We start from the raw sequence: 23,843 nt of genomic DNA, 5'->3' as shown, positions 1-23,843 counted from the left end.
TTAAATATTATTAATGTATTGACTTACATGAATTGAAGTTATCATTATATTACATCCTTTCTATTAATATTTATATAAATATATTCAAATTTTAAAATTCATCTTAGAAACAAAAAAACATTTTAGTAAATTAAAGTTATTATTTTTATATAATTTGTATGTAAAAAGCGTTCACACATTGGCTATTAAGTTACCAACTCACTGACCTTCTGGTTGCTTGAATTCGCTTAGCGCTAGGATTTCATCGAAACTTAAAGTAAATAAGAGTTCTGTTTTCTCGTATTTAACCTCAATTAAAGTGAGCATGGTTCATTTAGTTTCAAATATTTGAATGCTCCATTTCGTATTTCCTTGTGGGAATAGAACATGTGTGCTTTCATTTAATTTAAGCACATTGCTTAGATAGATGGAAGTTTTAATGATTTTCCTAATGTTTAGGAATTTATTTTTTTAAGTGTTATCTTAATATTATTAAGTATTATTAAATTAAATTGCTGTTTGTTTTTCTCTCATAACTGTTAATGGCATTATTTGCACAGTAATACTTAATAAATTAATAGTCAGGGGAAATCTAATATCAAATATGAATAATAATATTAAAGTGTTCACAAGTATATATAAAGTAAAGTATTTCTTGAAGAGGATTATAACAATATATTTAATTAATTTAATATTTTTATTAACAAAAAAGTTTTATACAATAAACAATGAATAAAGATTTATTGCTTATTGTATTTTTTTCTTTATAATATTTCCTTATAGTAGTAAGAATAGATCTAGAAGGGTGCATGCACTCCTTTCATTGGTCCAGAGCCCTTCTGCGGGGTAACAAATAGCTTATTATGTGAACGGGAGAAAAAACATCTTGATACTATCCTTGGCCTTAGCAGAAACGATATTAAAATCTACACTGAACTTCTTACAGGACACTGTAGACTTAATTACCATATGAAGATTATAGGTGCGGTACAAAGTGACTCCTGTCGACTCTGTCATGAGGAGAAGGAAACATTAGAACATGTTCTATGTAACTACCCAGCGGTGGCAAGACGTAGACTCGATTACCTTGGAAGCGGGAACCTAGTCCCAAATTAAATAGGTAAAATTAAGCCCACATCAATTATAAGATTTATAAATAGTCTAAAATTGTTCTAGTTGGGCCTATAGGCGCACAATAGATCTTTTAGGTCGGGATGCTTTAAGTAGTCTATTACTTAATAATATAATATATAAGAATAAATCTGCTTTTGAAATAATATTTACTATATTTTCATAGAATTTATGTTTTTTTTAAACCTTTTTATCGTTAAGTTATTTTTTATTTTTAAAACTTTAAATATTTTTTATAAAACTAGTTTATAACATACCTACAAAAAATTATTGACATCAAGTAAATAATTAATTAATAATTGAGTTAATCTATATAATCTAAAATTTTTGATAGTAATATATTTACTGTAATTTGTTTGAAATCTGGTCATTTATTAATTTTGATATCATATCAATTTTCGATATTAAAATTAATTATACTAGGGACAAGTATGATAATAATTTGTTTGTATTATATAAAAATAATTCGTATTTCGAATTGATTTCGAACGTTCGTTTTGATAAAAGAAATTAAATTTTTAATATAAACATAGAGAGGTTTTTGTCATTATTATATTCATTAATAGTTTTTAATTGCACTCATGTGCTGTATTATGCATTAAAATAATATATCATAATATCACACAGTGGAAGTTCTTATTTTCATTTAATTCAATGAATTGTATTAATTTATTTGGAGACATATTTTTATACTATAGCAAAAAATTTATAATACAAAACACTATTGTGTTCATAGGACAGTTGGGTGATCAATTGTATATATAATAATGGTTAATATTATTCTAAATTTATGAATAAATTGGAAATGAGTATTTAAAATATAATAAAATAGTGTATATAGTAGAATATAGTTTCAAAAAAAAAATAATTTCCGTTTTAAAAAATATCGAAGGGTATAAACAAGCAAACAGTTTAACCCAACTTAATACGTCTAGAGACATCTCTCTAAAGGTGCTTGTAAATGTTTCTCTAAGAACTATTAAGAACACTTTCTTCTCTCTTTATCTATATAGCTAGTTAGTAATAGGTGGAAGTCACATATACAACATATGGATCATCGTTTGGTACTCATGTTCAAAAAATGGTACCCAACTTTATTGTGGATATTTCCAATTAATTTTTTTTATAAATGCAACTGTGCACTATTTTATATTTTGTTCATTTATAACACTATGAAAAACACAGAACGAAAAAATAAAAACCTTTTTTTTACAGAAATGGTACCTTTTTAAACCAATTTTGGTACAGGAAAAAAATTTTCAAGTGGCTTTTCGGTAATAGAAGGAACAGGCTATTAAAGGGAGTTGTTTTCTTGACAGTCTGTCAAACTACTTATCAGTAAGAATAAAAGATCTATTAAACTTTATACCTACACTCAATGAAATTGATGTGAAATTGAAATGATGAATAATTATTAATTAAGAAAAATGTCTGTTGATCAACCATTAAACTACACTAAACAAGTTTGCAATGTTACTGAAGACAGTTTTCAATATATAATAAAATCTTATAATATTTAATAGCGTATCCGTCGTTTGGATACTAGGACACAGTGTATGCTATGGCAACTGTAGGTATAGCAGTTAAATTGAAACGTGATGGTGCAGCTAACAACTATTTCAGTTGCTCCAAGGTATACAAATTATTTATCTTTCTTTTCTAGTCTTTTCAACTTTTTCACGGCTCTTAAAACTCGAGTAAAGCCTTTCCAAATAACATCTCGGCGTTGTAAGTAAAGTCTCTTTATTCAAAGGACGAATACAAATATCTGCCATGTTAAAACTATACATAATTGTTGGTCTAAGGTTGATAGCCTCATATCGTATAAAATCCAGAACATGGTGAAAGAGAAGGTGTCAATAGCTATAAATATTGAGCGTTCTCCGCAAGGAAAAAAATATTATAATATAAACTATATAGGACAGAAAACAAGCTGGTAACAAAGTTTGCTATGGGCTGAAGAGATTGATGACTAGCAAAAATATATCACAGAAAAACAAAACTTAAATTGTACAAAACGTTAATCTGGCCCCTGGTAATGTATGATTGCGAGACATAGAGATTAACCGAAGTTGAACCGAAGAAAATAGCAGTATTTAAGAAAAGAATATTTAGAAAAGTACTTGGACCTATATAAGAAAAAGGAGTATACCGTATAAAATACAACAAGATCTAGAACGATTAGCTGAACATGATAACATTAGCAAGTGCATTTAAGGTGGCTCGGTCACGTTATAAGAATGCCAGAAACATGAGTGCAACACAAGACTTTCGATAATGATATCAGAAGCAACAGAAAAATAAGAAGGCCAAGAAAACGATGGAAAGACAGTGTACAGAATTATCTAGAGAAGATAAATATAAGGAATAGAAAAGAGAAAGCAAAGAACACAGAAGAAAGGAAGACTGTTGTAAGACATTTCTAGTTCTTACACGGACTGTCACGTCAAGAATAATACACCAAAAGAAGAAGGTAGTGTCAAACTCTTGTTTGCAGAAATTTGTCAAAAATTCACTCATCTAACCCAACTAAAATGCTAGATTTGTGTTGAAAAAATATATATTTGTTAATGAAAGCTGTTAATAATATTTTTAATTGAAAAATATTTAACAAGTTTGTTAATATACTAGCTTTGTGTTATATCTGTATTTGACATAACTGTCGTAAACTTTAACAAGTTCAGTTATGAAGGGTCCAAGAAACACCTCACGTACTTTGGTTTAATAAACCACAGAATATTGTATTATGCTATAGTTATGATAACGTTTAAAATAATGTAATAATTTTTTTATAGTTTTACATAAATATTATGTATTTCTTTGTAATTTTTAATCCTTTTCACTAGAGCCAGCAAATTAAATTAAATTTTTATCTGTTAACACAAGCGTGTATAATTATTTTATGTACATATATATAGGTACTTGTGCGAGTCTCTATAAAATAGTAGTAAAAAATTAAATTTATGCACATATAAGTAATTCAATCTATTTAATATTCATAGATGTTTTTGTTGTTAAAATAATAACCGCAATAATAATAACAATAAATTTCATTAGGCTGCGTTGACGAAAGTATGTAGGTACATATGTATATATGCAATATGTAAATGTGTAAATCTCAGTATTAACCACAAGTTGGTTAATAAACCAATTTAAATTAATGTTTTTTAAAATAAGAGACTTTTGGTTACATACACTATATGAGTGTACATACAACATCATTAAGATATTTTGCTGATTAATTAATTTTGCATGTGAAATACACATGATTTAACTCATGAGTTGTTAATCTGAAGTTCAGCAATTGTACGAGTGTTTCATGAAATTTAATTAACAACTTGCATAATTCAAGCAAAAACTCAAAGTGCTTAGGAACCCGCAATTTGTATGCAAAACACAATCATAATTTTTCACTTAATTTCACTTAACTGAAAAATTTTCCAACGTGCTGTGCTCTTTATTGGCAAATGTGCAAATGTGCAAAAATGCTACTAACATTTGACTCCTTCCTCCGAATCAGTTTTCGGAAGAAAGGAGTGGATATCCTCACCGTTTTGCCTGTTCAGATTTCGTGTTTATATAAATTATTCCGTTCAATTTAAAGATTTCTGCGTGCAAAAAAGTAATCGAAAATATTTTAAGAAAACAGCACATTTGCTATTTTAATACTTAATGAATTATAATTTTGTTCCTTTCTTTATGGCAAAATTTAATTATTATCATGGGTCGGTTAAGGCAGTGTTTATGATTTGCTTAAACTTTTTATTGTGCACACCATTTTATGGCACTAGGAGAGTAGGTAACAGTTGCAAAGTGTGAGTCGGCGCTAGATGGCAATTTATTCATTTATAATGGGCATTACCGAAGGTATTTCTTTTGATTTAGAAGTGTTCGGTTGCCTGGCATTTGTAAAAAGGATGTCTTACTTCAGGCAAGATATATAAATCATTAAAATTTCAAAATTTGGGTAGAAGTTGCCATGAGCACACAGCAGTGTTTTAATTTATTATTAATCATGTTTTGTTATTGGCAACCAAGAAAATTTACTTCTTTTGCTTGCAGCATTAAAAATTAATTATTGTCTCCATCATTGATAAGATTTTTGTTTATGGAAGAAATGGCGAACCAAAAACAAAAATAATGAAATTAAATATCCGATAAAAAGGAAATATCAGACTACCAGTAATTGGTAAAAATAAAGCACATAATAAAATAACCAATAATAATTATCATTATAATGATATTAAATTTCATAATAACAATGACGCATCGAATAAATTAATATGGTTGTGGGGACATATGGCCCAGTTTGTATTTTTTTTATATTTAATTTAATGTATTGAGTAATGCATTGTAAGTATTTAATATATTGTAAGTATTGATGTCAATATTTATGTGTTTAAATTTTGCTGGGCTTTAGGTTGTGTTTTTATGATAATTAAAAAAAAAACTTAAGTTTAAATAAAAATTTCACAGTTGTTTTTATTTAACAAATATTTCAGACTCCTTCGTGGGCCATTTTCAGTGTTATAATGAAATATAATTGTTAATATAAGTTATTATATATCTTTATATATATAATTCTTCTGTACGTGTATTGACAGTGAACTCCTCCTAAACGATTAGAACCGATTTTGATGAATTTTTTTGTGTATGTTCAAGTGGATTCAAGAATGGTTTCATTCACAATTTGGTCCACTGGATAATTTAATTATTATACAATTTTTGGGGGTCCATATACATTTATATTAGGCATTTAAAATTTATTTAAAAAGTTTAAAGTCTCTAAAATGAATCGTTCAACTATCCTGTTGAACTGTTGAATTCACTGGATTTACCAGGAATGCCACCACATAACTTAAGATTAAAAATTGGCTCAGCTATAATTATGTTGCGGAATTTAAATGCACCTAAGCTATGCAACGGCACAAAATTAGTCATAAAAAAAATTATGGGCAATGTACTTGAAGCTACAATTTTGAATGGGAAATTTGAAGGTGAAGTTGTTCACGAATCCTAATGATCCCTCCAGACTCACCCATTCCATCCAGACGTCTGCAATTTCCAATTCGTTTGGCATTTGCCATGACTATTAATAAGTCACAAGCTCAAATAATGTCGATTTGTGGGATAGATCTAGAAATTCAGGTCTTTTCACATGGCTAATTATATGTGGCGTGTTCTTGCGTTGGAAAACCGTCAAGTTTATTCATTTATACTCCTCAAGAATTGACTAAAAATATTGTTCATCAACTCGCATTAAGATGAAATTAAACAAACATTGCTGATTATTACGAATTGTTTTTAGAAAAATTGATGTTATTACATTATTTGTCTTTCATTTCTTACTTTGTTTAATATCCTAATCGCTTAGTATATCATGCAGGACAACATCTGTCGGGTCCGTAAAATTTAAACACATATTTAATTTAATACTTATATCAAATTAAATCGACAGCTTTCTCTAATCGCTAAGATTTCAACCTTAAAAACCATAGCCTTGTTAGGTAGCTTAAGAGAAGAGAGAGAGAGGGTAGGATTTCTCCTCCTACTTTGTATTAAATTTTAGAGCCGTCTGTATAGATTGAAATATCGTAATTAGCTAAAGTTTTTTTCTTTTGCATTCGTTTCATGAAGGGTATATTGTCTAAAAATTTCTTTCAATGTATCTAGAGTCCTACTATGTCCATATGTAAGTTTATACATCAAGCTTTTTACGCATTTTCGACCTGAGATTGCTTAATTCTGTGTTCACTCTCGTCTAACTCACTAGTAGAATCAATCCTAATTAAAATTACTTTGTTCAGCTCTACGTTGTTTACCCTTGTAAAAATATCCCATTTTATCTTCTTTGGGTTCCTAAACGGGGTGATATGATGTGTTTTAATATTCAAATTGAAGAAAATCTAACTATGATCCAAAAATACCTTCCATTGGAAGGTATCTTGTCAGATACCATCCAATTGCTAACTTGTATTTCAGGATTTTAGGGATAGAAGTGTTAGTGAAAACCACTAACACTCCCACTACCGTGGAGAATATTTGAATAATATTGTATTTCATTTCTAATGACAAGGCCAAAGCAATATTCTACAAGTATTATTTAATTACTGAAAATCAGAACAAAATCCCATACACAAGTGGGTATTCTTTAAGTTTTACTATCAGAAACTTTCGTATAACTCTGTATTATATTTGCTTTAATAATTTGTATTCAATAATGTAACTTGCTGAGTACTGCATGAAACAATTTTGATCTCAATAAGCCTTAAAGTTTAACTAAAAGCCAAAAAATAATTTAAAATTACTTTATAAAAATATGAAAATGAAATTCGAGAAAATGCGTGGCTGAGTTGCGAAACAAGAGACTCGTTACAAAATAAATCTTAATAATGGAAATTTAAATGTTTTTAAAACTAGAGAGTGAGCAATAAAAAAAATATTTATATTTCTTTATATTCATAATAATTCAGTAGGTAAACAAGTTTTCTTTCAGTCGATGTTTTAACTTTTCATTTGACCTTTTTTGCTCGAAAACATTTATTTTCTTTTGAATGGAATTTTAATTGAAAGCGGTGGGCAATGCATAAAAAATAAATTTTTCTTTAAATTGTACGTAGCTCTCTTCTCCGAAATTTGTATTTTATTTTAATTTTAAGTATTTTAAAAAGCTATGAGCGTACTAAGAAACATCGTCCGTATTTTTATCCTCTATATCCATTATTTATATTAACATTCACAAATTCAACTTCAGTAGTTGCGTGAAGTGCTTGAAATATTAATTAAAGTAACTGAGAACTATAAATGTGTTTGTTAAAAATTCAGTGAAAGTTCTAACAAGACAATCTTTATAATTCTCATTATATTTCGTTAGCATTATACATAAAAGAATCAATAAGCGCTGCGGGCGTAAAATTATTTTAATGTGGATTAATACATAAACTTAAAGATTAATTATTAATAAATTTTGTCGATGATTGGTGCAACGCCTTAATGGTTTAGTAATACACTTTGTATGTATATGTACATGAAGTGAAGTGAAGTGAAGTGAAAGAGTAAACAACTTATATTTTCTTTAAATTTCACCCACTAAAAAAATATGTGGTCTATTTTTTTCTGTAATTTACATGGTATAATTCCGAAAGTTAGCATAAATGAAACACGTGGAATTTATATTTCGATCAAATTTATGTTGGAATATATTGTTGAAGCCCTGACATTGGGTGAAAATAAAATATTCAAACGGAGCATCTAGGGTTTGAAAAATTTCTTATATAAATAATGTTAAACAAATGAACAAAACAAAAAGATTATTTCAATAAAATAATCTGAAGTTCTGCCTACAGATTATGTATTCTGGCAAATATATTGTTATGCGGTGGGGTATGAAAAATCTCTTTATTATAAAATATTATTTTTCGATTACACTTTTAAGCACCGTTCAATGTCATTTAAGTCTACGTCGTTGACTATGGTCTAGATAGAATGACCCATAGCCTAGACAGAATCGTGAATTTAATTTAATATTTCGAAAAAGTTATATATGCTACGTACAATCTCCACTATTCCCTTAATTGAAGAGTGACTGGGGTAAAGAAAGTTTCCTAAGATTTTAGTCCCTTAGTACAAGTGATGTATCTTTTGGCACTTCATTCATTTACTGTGACACAGCTACCGAATATAATAACATGCAACATTGCGCTTGAGGCATGAACTTACACCAGGGATGTTCAGATCAGATAACATTCCGAGCTAATACAAAACACTGAATAGGTTGGTGGGCCGCAAAAATAAATACAATACTTTTTTTGCGGAAAAAATAATGTTAAATTCAGTTCTATTATTTCTTCATTAATTTATATTTGAAAATTCTTTAGTTGTTGCCATATGAATAATATTGTATGTTATTTTTAATTATTGTCTTAATGCACTTTTTCATTTACAGATACGAGTTTTCCGAACCATTTGTACAAAGATATAAATTCTATATACTAATGTCTTTGTCAATTAAGTAAATTAGCCTAAAGTGTACTAAATTATATAAAATCATAAAATTTTACCTAAATAAACAAAGAAAAATTTGCCTAATTGTGGTAGATAAGAAACACGTCACGGGCCGCACAAATATTAGGCGCAAGTCGCATGAGGTCTGTGGGCCATGATTGGGCAGCTCTGACAATGCTGCAGCAATAAATTATAGATAGTATGTATATGCGGCGAAACAAGAAATGGTAAAACGTTTTTCATTAACCTAATATAACTATTGAAAGTGCAAGGAAACTTCACTATATTTTTGTAAATGAAACTAAATTTATTCTATTCTTACAGTTACAGGTACGAAGCGAAATTACAGTTCGTTTGATTATTATTTTATTACTATTATCTCGCTTAAATGAATGGAATCTAAGTGTAGGGATTTCATACTTTTCGTATTATTTTAAGAGAAGAGAACAATACAAAAAATATCTACGTTGCAAACATTGCCTTAAAGAGATTACTCAATTTATACTATACCCAAAGTATGCTTATATAAAAATTGCTTCATCATATATAAGTATATATATTATTTATAAAATCATATATATTAAACGAATCTGGTACACTCATTAGCTTGATCTTTTATGTAAGGGATATAATGTAATAAAATGTTTTAAATTTCAAGAATTAATTTGGCTAAGGCATGTGAAAGATATATAATAAGATATATTAAACTTAAATAAGTAATCATAAAAGTACCAATCGGTGCAAAAAAAACTCGATAATATAATAAAAGAGTTTTACAACAATATGTTACTGGATCATGATTAAAAGAATTGATAGTGGATACGCTAGACTAATAGGACTGTATTGCTAAGAAAAACATATTTAATACATAAAAATTTATTTTTTTTTTATTTTTTATTAATTATGAATATGTACATTAATTTATGAAGTGTGTGAATTTTGCGTAAAATTAAAATTAAAAAATTTTTATTGCAATTTTTTGTTTTTTAAAATCATTGGCGTGAGAACGAAGCACCTCATTAAAAGCATTTCAAGGAAAAATTATGAGAAGTTATTTGACAAATTATTTAATAATTCATTTATATATTCAAATTACTGAACGACATGGAATTTAAAGTGAAATAGATTTTTTTACTAAATGTGATAAAATCATTTATGTTCATACCTTTTTTTTTTGAACACCAAAATAAACATCATCCTTAATAAAATATGTATATACATATTTTGTTTAAAATGTATTCAGAACATGTAAATATGTATAAATTCAACAGTTAATCATTCTTGAATATTCAGATTATCTTCTTTAATATAGTCCCCGTACAATCTCATGTACATAGCAGCGCTGTCGTTACTGTTAAAGAAATTATTGATGAGACTCTTTCAAGTTAACCTTAAGCAAATTTAAATTCACCACATCCACAATCTGAATACGATTATTATGGAGCAGCAGTTTAAATTTGACCAATATAAGAAATGGAAATAAATAAATGGGTGCACATCAGTAATATGAAGGAACGAACAAAAGTTTACTTAGGTGGCAACGCTAAATAAAATTTTGACAAATCAAAATCATAATCAAAACCGTGGTATTTTATTTAAAGTTAAACAGCAAATAAATAAAATGGCAACAACAAAATCCAACCTAAATGACACAGAGTCAGTGGAAATTTCAACATGTCAGAAAATGATCTAATAGGTGTTAATACCACTGCTCCGATCAGGTAACAGAAATCAGCAACAAAAGTTATGAAGCCGATTTACTTCACCAGAGTATAAGTTGTAGTTGTTATTTCACTGAATATTGGATAGATGATACTAACTGAAACCTGCTTACTATAAGGCTTTGAAAATTTGTTTGTATATAATTTCGTTGACTCTTTCTGCATCAGGTTAACGCTGCTAAAAAGACAAATACCTTCATTGCTAGTTGCGAGATTTAAAAAAATTCGTTCTGCACTACATTACCCGGACCTAGTGCTGTATGATTTCTGGTTGGATAAAAAAAATACACCTAACTCTTTTTTTACACGGTTTTTTACACGGATTTGAAGTTACACGGTTGAAAAAAAAAATTTTTTTGTAAAAAATTAAAAAATTTTTAATCTAGTACGGTCTCAAAATCACTGTCTTGTTTGACACTTGGCATTTTTTTAACGGATTTCTGACGAACGTATCTACCGTGTAAAAAAAGAGTTGGGTGTATTTTAAGACAGAGGTTCGTCGACTATATTTATGAAATATTTTGTGCAGTTAATCAGGAAGTTGCCAACCACAAAAAATCTGATTCTGAGAACTGTTTTTGAAAGCAGATCTACTGACTATAAATTAGATTGAAAAAAGAATGAAATTCTTTTATATTATAATTATGAAAAAATGATGAAAAAAATAATGAAAATCGAATTTATAAAACTGTATTTATAAATTAAAGTTATAAAAATTATTTTTTAATTTTTTTATACAGCCAAATAAGCGAACTTTTGTTGAATCCCTAGTCTTTGTCGAGTGTTTGATCAAGTATCTATAAAGTGTTTAATTAAGTGTACTGGGCATAATCCTGGTGACAAACACACGAGCTTTTCTTCTATAAAAATGAACGTTTTCGACACAAATTCTTTAACTTCAACTATATTCTTTGATGCAATATATATTCTTTGATTATCTGTTCTACAAATAAGAAGACATTTTTTTACATGTGTTGAGAGCGTATCGTTTAAACGATAAATTTCGGATATCCTCTTTGAATTAATGATGTCTCTTGAAATAAATTAAAATAATTACAAGAATATAATATATTCTTTGATTATCTGTCCTACAAATAAGGGGACATTTTTTTACATGTGTCGAAATTTTCTACAAATTTCGGATTTTATTCCTGAATTGTTAATGTTTTTCTAAATAAATTGTAGTTATAAGTAGAAAATAACTTCTGCAGAATAAATATTTATTTTAGTTCTTTCTTAATTAAGGGTTACTGACAATATGTTTAACTAAGATATTGCCTTGCTTATATTTCATGATCGCATACTAACAAATTGTTACAACTATTACAGATAGTTAAACATGAATCATTTAATAGATAATTTAAGTTTACTGTAGTATTTCAAGACCTTGATTAAAATTGCAGCATGTGCAAAAAAAAAAAAATAAAATTGAAAAAGGGTGTCACGTATTTCAAATGATAAACTGTTCTATAGTAAATTACGCTTTGGTTGCTCTAGTCAAACTGAAATGCACATTGTGATTTACATACCGAAGCAAACTATTACATCTGAAATTTGTTGCATTTGTTCTCCACAAAACTTTAGTTAAAAATTCTCATAGCTCAAGTAAAGTTTGAAAGCGTGTAGGAATTTCCTGTTGAATAAATCAGTCGAACAAAGAACGACTCATACGTCATGTTGAACCAACACAAAACAAACACAGATATTTTGCTGAAGTTGATATATTTAAAATTCAATTTTTAGCGCTTATGAGAGGTTAAATTTAATTTTTTTTATGTTAATAAGTCAATTTGTGAAACATGAAAAAATGTTGATGTTTTTAAATAAAACATATAAAACTGCAAATGAGAAAAAAAATTAGTTTGATAGTTTTTTTGTCCTTTCTAAAATAATATTTCAAAATATTTCAATTTTAAATATTTCGTATAATAAATATAAAATAATTTATGCAATAAATTTCATGATAAAATAATTTTTTTTAAATATACACACGTGCATTTATAAAAAGATATAACAAATGTATAGCTACATTTAATTGTATCATATTATAAATATAAGTATGAAAAATATAAATAATATCTGGAAATGTTAAATAAATAAATATATTAAATTTTTTATAAATTTATTCTCATAATCTATTTTTATAGAATTTTTTCGTAACAAATAGAGTCAATGTACTATAACCTTGGCTTCAATGTGTTTACTGACGTATTTAAAGAAAAACAAATAGCTTTAAAATTATTGTATTCTTAATAGTAATAATAACTATTATTGAACTGTCATAAAAGATATCTTCTTTGAGTTGGAGATGATAAGATCAAGCACCTCAACGACTGATTGTAATCAGTTATCGCTATATATTGACTAAGTTCGTACTATTATTTTTAAATGTCAACTAATTTCAATGTTAACGCCAACAAGCGATAACTAATTACAATCAGTCGTTGAGGTGCTTGATCTTATCATCTCCAATTCAAAGAAGTTATTTTTTATGACAGTTTAAAACTTTACTAATTTAGAATAAACATCGAAAAATACAGAGATTCGCATATGTGGTAGCTAACAGAGCCATTATATCACGCCTTAAGAAGGCTCTCAGTACACGCACATAATTACAGTACGTCTACACGAATACACTAAAAAAACGGCACAAACGAAGCGAGTCACTGCAAAGACAGAACCTACAGTTATGTATATCTATTAACAATAAAACACAATCCATTTTGAAGATGAACTAGTAAGAAAAGGATAAGTCATGCAGACCTGGTGGTTTAAGGAAGCTAATAATATCTTACCAAAAATCTTCAAATAGCGAATTGTCGCATGTAAAGCTCTAGACTCTATATAAAATCTCAAACAAACAGTATTGTTGGTACGTAGAAAATGAAGAGATCTCTCTAGACTGACGGCAGTATTTAATGGTTGCTAGTCCATTCCGACATAAGACCGGAATGAGAAACTTAGAAATAGTAACAAATAGTAACAAACTCGGTAGTATTAAGATCAAAGGTAGCTCATGATTCCTCGACAGCTCTAAATAAAATCAGCTTCGTGTTGACCTAATATAGATTCCGAAACACAATTGAAGAAAACTATAAAGCTGATATATTGGTATTGACTAGCCACCTACCTATCGCCACCTATAAATAATTGTTGATGCATTGTGTTGTTTAAAACACCAAAAGAATTTGAGCAAATGACGAAAGATTTTAATATCTAGGCAAATGTGGCACTTACTTGATAGTAAAAACTGTAGGGACATTGTCTAATAAAAGAGAATATCTCTAAGATTGTTGGTTGTATGACCAGTTACTGGCTATTTAGTATTAACAATCTTCTATGAATATTGTAGAAGTTGTGAAGAGATAGAGAAAGAATACAATAGTGGAACACTTCTTCTACAGCTGTCCGACTCCAGCTACAAGTAGGACAAATTTCTTAGGCAAAGATGGTTTTATCTTTCTGACATAAATATACAACGCTTAGATTATTTATTTTATTTATTTATTTATGATTTTAAAGTTAAAGTTAATTTTAAAGTTAAAGTTAAAGTTAATTAAAGTTCATAGATCCTTAATCTTAGGAACTGGACTGCTAGATCCTTTGCTCTAAGCGCTTAGATTAAAAATGTCTTATGCTTTTCATGAGTAAAATAGGTTTCATAAGCAATAATATCGCAATAGACTTGAAATGGTCTAGTTGGTTAAGTAGTTGTAAGTTGTAAGTAGATCTAGTTGGTTAACTAGGCTGACTATCAAATTACCTTAATCAAATATAATATGATTTTGATTCATATTATAAGAGTGTATGAGTGTACTCCTACATTAATAAAGTTTACATTTTATTTGCAGTTCAATTTATTTTTGTGCTATGACAAGACATCTATTTAAAATAGACAAGGGTGTAATAGAGATGGCATTATTAAATCTAAAATTAAATTTTTTATCAAGTGAGTTTTTGGGCAGACCATATAGCTTTATCGAATACCGCTTTATATCCTTTGGAAAAGTCTGTTGGTTTATTTGTCTCTATATAATTATTAGACTGCAACTGCATGTCTCAGGATGAATTTTAGACATGAATTTTTAGATATGTCTAAAATATATATGACTCACAAAGTCAGCGTATTCCTATTTTGTATTTATATTTTAACACATTTTATTTTATTTTATTTTTTACATATTTTGTTTTTAATCTTTGAAAAGGAATATATATATATATATATATATATATTGAAAAGTAATACCCTTTTAAGGTATATAAAATATTCGTATTTTCAGATATGTTCAGCAGATAAGATTTATTTTATTGACATTGAACATTTAGACAGAATATGTTAATGGCAGCTTATCAAGACTTCCGACTGAGCAGTGTATTACGGGATAATTAAAATTTACATTCAATTTATCAACTTCAGCAGATATAAGTTCACGTGTATATTTTTCTAAACATTTTTAAAATTAAATGGGATTAAGTGAACTAAAAATAAAAATAAAAATACAACATAAACACTCCCAAAAGTAATAAGAAATAATCAGTAAACCAATAAGCAAATAACAGAATGAGAGTACATGAAAAACATTTCCAATTCGGGGATTTGTTTCGCACAAGCTAATATTTGTGTTTATATACTTGCCAGTGGATGGATGCCTTCAGGACCGACGTAAGACTTACCGCTGTAATAACTGTTATCCGAGTAACCGTATTTTCCGGCTGTTCTACCTCCTACAGGCATTTCAAGTTATTTTGGCTTGCCGGCGGCAGACGTCAAAAGTCGATTTGAGGAGGTGCCGATGTGAGCAGAAGTGTGCGGCAAAACAGTTGTAATTATCGTAAAATATGGGAAAAGTTGTTGCCCCTGATGATGATTGTTGCTGAATAAGATGGATTAACAAATTCTTTGATTTTGTTTTTGTACGATTTAATTTTCTTATACTGCTGTGGATTTCGATAAAATTTATTTCAGATACTTCCTTACATTATTTCTGGTTCTTCTATATTGTTTTACTGTTTGCATAAAACATTAGTTTTTCTTTTTTTAGTTTTTTTTTGTTTTAAGAGCAGTTCATGTCAATTGTGGTATAATGAAGTTAAAGTGAATGTTGCTATGTTAATGATGCTTTTTTGGTATTGTCTCTTTGTCGCTGTGATGCTGTCCAATTTCAACTATAATAAATGGATTTTCATTACTAAGAAGACAGTCTCAAATTACATTAAACCAACATATTTCCTTTTTATTACTTTGTACTTTTTTTTTGTATAATTAAAGTGTGATTTATCAACAACAAAAAGTATGAAAGTGTTCGGCACTAATCATTCTTTTACTTAGTATCTGTGCTGCTTTACTGCTGATTAGGTTAAAAACTCATAATTAAATGTTTTTATTATGTTGTTGTCACATACACTCACAGAGCACTTGCACAAATAACGTACTTCAGTGAGTGATGTGCTGCAAGGACCACTTATGCTGACTAGCAACCCAATAAATTGACATATGTTCTGGAACACCCAATGCTCCTTGAAACAATGCTGGAGGTTGTTTGATTGTTTATGCGAGATTGGAGATTGTGTATAATAAAGCGCTTAAAGCAGTTGAAAGAACGAAAGACCCAATAGCACAGTAGGGCAACTTTAACCCAGCATGGTGGGAAGGTATAAATATATGTTATATGGCACATATATACTTGTATGCATACGATTTTACATTATTGCAGAATAGCGTAACTTCTATACAACGCAATTTTCGTATTTTCGTTTTTCCAAAATAAAAATAAATAACAAAAAAAATTTATATATAAAAACAATAAAAATAAAAGAAACACAAACAGGACCCAAACTCCCAAACGTTATCAGATGAACGAGAAGCGTACAAAGCCATTGTCTAAATTTTATGATGATTTTTTTGTATCTTTAAGTGTGTATTGGCTTGCACGTGGAAAATGTAGACGAGGGAAACTTCTTAATTTTTTAAGGTTTAGTTTTTATAAGATTTGTCAAATATAATTAAATCAAAAATGAAATAATATAAAATTAAATGTAACAAATATGAAGCGATATGTTATGGGTTGAGAATTACAATTAAGTAATCCAAAAATACTACGATTCGTATTTATGAGGATGGCCAATTTTATTTATAAAAAAGAGAAAGGGTTTGACACTCTTAAACTTTATATAATAAAAAATTCAACGGTAAAATGTTAAAAACCTCATAAATCTCTTGCATCTGAAGTAATTACAGTCAATTCTCGAGTCCTGATAATACAACAAGTAAGGAAAATAGCGTATTCACTCAGCACAATTAATCTTATTTTTATTGTGACTTCGCTTAATCGCTATCTGTGAAGGACATTAGATGAAATAAACGAAAAAACGCCTCATCTCATTTACTAGAGTAATTAAATGAAACATTTTTAATGTTCTTATTATTAACTGGACTTAGTTTTTTGTTTATATCTTATACCCTTTACACAAATAATTATCTGCTTTCAAAACTAGATTTCAATACATTTGAAATGATTAGTTTAGTATTCTGCACTAAAACTTTACAAATTAACCCTTATATAGCAACATCATTGTTGTTGCGAATTATTAGTTATCTATTACGTTTACTTGTTTTTACATTTGCTTGGATGAGAAATGTTAGAGCTTCTCAACTCAATCAGTCCTCAACTCAATTTTAATGTATAGGACTTATAGGCTAATGTAAACTAGCAGCAGGCAGATTGATGCATGATATCAGTTTTTGATAGAAAAGAATTGGAAGAGAGTGTAATTCTACCTCTGTAAATTAGAGCAACAAAAGTTGTTGTATTTCTTTAGCTGAAGACATATGCATAACATTATTTTTTGCCAATAAGCGGTATCTATGTGTTAATTAGATACAAACGTTTTATCTGAATAAATATGTTTTTAAAGTTAAACATACACCATTCGAATAAATGTATGGAAGTAATAGAAGACTAATAGAAGAATAGAAGACCCAATAAACTATTAATAAGTTATTAATAGTTATTATTATTTTTCTCTTATTGTTTTTACACCAATAATGTCCTTTTTTTTGTTAGTTTGTTCTCTTTCATATTTATCTATTTAGTATAGATAATAGATATTTAATAAGTCCTTTTTTATAATACAATATCATGATTAGTTTAATATATTTACTTATCTCACGTTTATTAAACTTTATTAAAATAGGCAATAGCTATCTTCTCCTAGCTTAATATATTTACTTATCGCACTTTTATTAAACTTTATTAAAATAGGCAATAGATGTCTCCTTCTCCTCCTACTGAATATATGATAATATATAAATATATGAAATGCTCAGTTGTACCAACACTCGCCCTCTTAACCTAACCTACTTCATTATTCTATAATTAATTTAACTGTTAGTAACTGCAGTTTTGTAAATTTGAAAATTCCTTATTTGCAAACCAATATTCTTTGCTCTGGATCTGGAGATCTATTGTACTCCATTAATGGATTGAGTATATCTTTGAGTGTAATATCCTCATTAAATTGCACTATTGAACCTACTCTAACATTCTTATTTCTTCACCCGATATACGTTATCGAGTGTTTCTAGTTTACACTTTAGTTACTTCCCTCGTAAATAATTTTATTTGTGTAAGAACAAACATACGCGTGTAAAATGTTGGCCTTCTAGGGCTAATATACTTAACAAGCTCAAGAATCGAACGAAAATTCGTCAATACATGAAAGCGTATTAATGAAATTCGGTATCAAACCGTTGGATGTATGTAATTATTTGAAAGTAATAAAAATCCGTAAAAGATGTTGAATTTTATATGTAGATAAAATTTTTATTAACAATGGGTTCATTTTCAGATATTCAACAAATTAAATTAGATTTCCATATTTTTAAACAACAATATCCATTCATCAATATTTTACAAAATAAAAAAAATTCTGTATTTTTTTTTTTTTTGAATAAGAAATGGTCAAAAAAATTCAAAGAATGTTCTGTTCGTACCAACAAATGAAGTTTTCACTCGCGTTAATGAAGTTTACAACTTATTTATCGTGAAGATATTTGATTTAAAAAATTTTTATACACAACAATAAAGTTCAGCGGTTTCATTTTATTAGTATTTTCATCCGATTTTTTTTTATATTTTTTATATATTTTATAATAAGATAAATTATTCAAAACATGCTGAAATGCTATGAATTGAAAATGATGAAGTGTGTGTGGAAGTGGTTAGCTTGAAAGGAAGATACGCGTTGGCACAAACTGAAGTGTTAATGCTGACAGTGACACGGACAGGTACTTGGATAAAACTTGAAACCTTAATTGATTTATTCTTCGTGATGTGTTTCCCAAGCTTTTAAGCTGAACATATTGTTTACAATACAAATAACATTAAATGGAATATATAAATAACAAAAAAACAAAAAAAAAATCACACAAGCAAGAAATAATAAAAGATAGATAGAAGAAATAGAATATTTGCGTTTAATTTTTATTTATTCCTTATATTTGTCAAAGTGAATTTTCTATGGATTCTATGGATTCACCCCATATCTATCAACGTCTAACTTTGTTATTATTCGAAATTCTAACAAAAACCAAAATAGCAAATTTCTTTTTCGTGTCCTAACTCAACTCCTAACTCACATATACTAAGCACGCTTCTTTACGCCACGCTGCCAAACTCTTTAAGTTGGTTAAATTGCTTAAGAAAAAAAAACAAAAAACATAAATAAATAAAAAAAAATAAAATATCTAAGAGAACCCTTGCAGCTCTATGAAGGCAGGAAGAAAGAAAAGAACACACAAAGCAACCGCCTTGAGCCAAGTCAACTGATTTGACTCTTCGACATAGCTAAATTTCCTCAAAGAATACTTGGTATTGCGGCAATAATATGAATCAAGTAGAGCAACTCGACTGTAACATGATAACAAGCAATTCTTCACTTTAATATGGCGCCAACAGCCACAAATCCTGATTTTAACACAAAAATTTACGTTACTTTACGAAGCGAAATTCGCGCGCCACAACACGCCGTAGAGCTAAATAACAGTACCTCTACTCTTGAAGGACTTTGTTTCACTGAAGTAACGAAGGATGCTGTTATCAGTTTTATATGCTCCACGACTGTGTTATTAGGGTTACCAGGTTTTCTTTAATATGCACAATTACACAATCAGAATGCGTTGTGTGTTTTTATTTATTTTTGTTTATACAGAGATTTTCTTAGGGTCATGTTATACAGACAGTCATATGACGAATGGTCACGATGATTTTATGCTTTTTTTGGTCATGAGAATAATATAGAGAATATGTATTATATAGAGAACAATTATATAATTGTCATTTTTTTATCTTTATTCCTACATTTGATAGGTAATTATTTGTATACAAAATCTCTTAATAGGTGCAATTTATGTTTTGGTCAAAGAGTCGAAATAAGTCACAGAAAGACTTGTCACCGTAACCAAATTTAAATCGACTTTTCTCTCAATTTCAGTTTTTTAACTTTCTTTCTTTAATTGAAAACAATAACAACTTCAAGAAAAGCGAGATCATACCCTTAGGGCCATGTTATGTAGACTGACTTGGGCTCGTCAAAATGATCTCTTTTGGATGTCATATCAGTGTGTCAATTTCGTATTTTTAATATTACTTTTGTAGTTTTTGGTTGTTGCTAAATTTTAAAGCAAATATATGCATATATATATAGGTATAAATAATTATATTTATATTTATAATCATATATACATATACATATATACAACACTGATTTACCTAAGTGACGAGGCACAGATAGGGCCATGTTATGCAGAAAATCATGGGCTCGTCAAAATTGGCTCTTTTGGGTTAGGACTGATTAAATGCATGTTATGCACAGTGTCACAAAAATTTTAATAATTCGCTCCAAAATTATTACATTTATTGCTTTGACCAAGTGACAAGGCGCAGATATCCTCGTCTCTCATAGACTAATTTGAGCCAATATTTTGTTATTTCTCTCACTATCAATATTTTAATTTGCATTGAAAACAACAACGATGACTTTCTGCATAACATGAGCCTTAGAAACTTTTAATGACATATTCTTTTCCTTTTTAGTGCTGTTAGTTTACACTTTGTCACACTTGATGAAATTTTTTCATTATATTTTCTAATTTCGTTTTCTTAATGTAGTTAGCTAACAGCTTAGTTGCTATTTATAAATTATAGTACAAGTATTGGTTTAATAATTCTTATATAATTTTTGTTACTTATTGACCGTTGTTAAATTTGAACTGCGGATCCGATCGTTGCACTTTAGATCACTTGTATTCTGCAAACATGTTTAAAGAGTTTTGCATACTGTCGAATTATATAATCACATAGCAATTGAAAGAATATTTGTTTAAACTCCAAGTGCCATTTCTAGTAAAAAATTATATGTTCTATGACATGAAAAGCAGTTCAAAGAGACCACGGATGATAGATGGTATATGGGAATATCCAAAAGCGGTGTATGGTCAGTACAGGTGTTCATTTGATTAAAACTTTAATTTTTTAGAATTTCGAATTAACATATCTCACTTTTAGCCAGTTTTCTAGTTAAAATGGATTTCTTGTCAAAAGGATAAAAAATTCTGAATTATAAATTATAGTATTCAAAAAAGTGATTAAATATTATAGAGCAGTTTTACTACATATTAGAAATGCAACAAAATGCTTACAGCTTTGATCAGCTCTTCTGACATTTGAAGCCTTGTTATTATCCATTTAAACTAAGTTAAGCATTAACTGCATGCGAGAGTGAAGTGAAGGAGTTGTTTTTAATAGATCAATTTATATTCAGTATTTATTATTTTTAAAATTACTTAATTTATTATTGTTTTCATCACCGGTATATAATCAATTGAATTTTTGTTTTTCTTTCAATTATATTTTAATGAAACATAAAAGTAACCGCAAACCCTTTCAGGCTGAAATCCTAGCAATTAGAGAAGCATGTCGGCAAATAGGAACATCGTGGGGAACGAGAAAGCTGACAGTTTAGCTTTAGTATATAACAGTTTAGTATATATGACAGTTTATGACAGTTTAGTATATAATCAATTGAATTTTTGTTTTTCTTTCAATTGTATTTTAATGAAACATAAATGTAACCGCAAACCCTTTCAGGCTGAAATCCTAGCAATTAGAGAAGCATGTCGGCAAATAGGAACATCGTGGGGAACGAGAAAGCTGACAGTTTAGCTTTAGTATATAACAGTTTAGTATATATGACAGTTTATGACAGTTTAGTATATAATCAATTGAATTTTTGTTTTTCTTTCAATTGTATTTTAATGAAACATAAATGTAACCGCAAACCCTTTCAGGCTGAAATCCTAGCAATTAGAGAAGCATGTCGGCAAATAGGAACATCGTGGGGAACGAGAAAGCTGACAGTTTAGCCCGCTCTGGTGCTTCCCTAGATGCGTCACTGACGGTACCAATTTATATTACCCTAAAGACCATTAAAAAAGTATCTTCCTCTACTTTATGCAATTTGCCAATAACAGATGGAAAGCACTTAGGTCATGTGCGACTTGCAGGTTAACATGGCCTACCTATAACAAAAATAAATCCTCGGAACTCATCAAAAGAGTTCGCGTGAACACTGCAAGGCTTACTGCAGTTCTTTCTGGTCATTGGTATGTAGGATCTCATGCAGAGAAACTACGCATTCTTCATAACTCTCAATGCAGAAGTTGTGGAAAACCGCAGGAGAAAGAAATAATAATACATTTTCTCTGTGAATGTCCGGCTTTAGCGTCCAGAAGATATAGGTTCTTAGGAAAACACTTCTGTGATAGTTTATCAGACTACTCAACGATGAACATAAAAGACCTATTAAATTACCTAAATTCGGCGGGATGGATTTAGTTTTAACTCTTCTATACTAGGGTTCTTGCGAGGAATGTGGTAGCAAAACGGCGAAAAATCGCTAATTGAGGTACATTTAAAGTTATCTAATGGTCTGCCACTGCAACCAACGTACCAACCGCAAACCCACTTTTCATTGAGAATATTTTTAACGACGGTCTCAATTACTGTAGTAAATGATGTTAAGAATTTGTTTTTAGGTTATATATACTATGTGCAACATTCAGTATCAGTAATATCAGTAACCTATTACAGTATTCCATCAAGTATAAAAAATAAAATCTTTCGCAGAAATCTACACATAAATATAACTGTAATAATATTAATTTGATAAGTAAAGTATATTAAATATTGTGATCTAGTAAGGAGAGTTCACGAGACAATTTTGATGTTGCTGATAGGAAAAACTAAATTTTCATGATATTGAGAAATCTTATTTAGTTTAATAATCTTCAAACTACACAGATTTTCACACATACTGAAAATTATTTAGGATAGAAGACAAATGGAAGGAAAGTTAAAGAATAATAATGTTTGGAATAAGTTCAAAATTAATTCAAAATTTAAATTAATTAATTAGTAAGCTAAAATTCGTCAACTCATTATGTCAAACAACAATAATCGCATGGTTGATAACTGTACGACAGTACTTAACCAATCTGACTGAGAATGTATAGAAATCGAAACAAAATATAGTGATTGCAATTGTCTAAAAGACTGAATATATTTGTAAGAGCAAGTTATGTATTTAATTTTATGTTTCCTTTCCGCAGTTTAATTATTAGAATATTTGAATTGCTTTTCAGATGTGTTAATATAACCTAACGTTACCAAAGTTTCTTGACTCATTTAAATCTATTATAGAAGTGGCTAGCAATATGGTGCATAAAGTTTACATGTCACGTTTACTCTACGAAAAGAAATGTACCCCCTGTTACGTTGAATTATATCATTATACCCCAGGCAAACGATATAAAATATTTTGGGCTTACTTGGATTAAGCACATTTGAAGCAAAAAAACTCAAGTAAAATAGAAATCACAGCAGTTTTATTGGCTTATTAATAAAAATTCTAAGCTAAGTTTGGAAGATAATAAATCAATCTTAAAACCTA

General features: G+C 28.7%; 1 protein-coding gene across 1 annotated transcript in view; it reads right to left on the bottom strand.

Moving 5' to 3' along the window:
* Positions 1 to 15,905, bottom strand: part of LOC119684472 — a 31,158-nt gene extending 15,253 nt beyond the window's left edge. The window contains exon 1 of the mRNA XM_038098517.1: positions 15,510 to 15,905. Within this exon, the coding sequence (XP_037954445.1) occupies positions 15,510 to 15,570 (61 nt within the window). The 5' untranslated portion in view covers positions 15,571 to 15,905. The remainder of the gene's footprint in view (positions 1 to 15,509) is intronic.
* Positions 15,906 to 23,843: the final 7,938 nt, after the last annotated feature.

Source organism: Teleopsis dalmanni, chromosome 2 (assembly GCF_002237135.1).
Source record: "Teleopsis dalmanni isolate 2A chromosome 2, ASM223713v2, whole genome shotgun sequence".
Classification (NCBI taxonomy): Eukaryota; Metazoa; Arthropoda; class Insecta; order Diptera; family Diopsidae; genus Teleopsis; species Teleopsis dalmanni.
The sequence above is the reverse complement of the archived record's forward strand: the minus strand, read 5'-3'. Positions and strand labels throughout refer to the sequence as shown.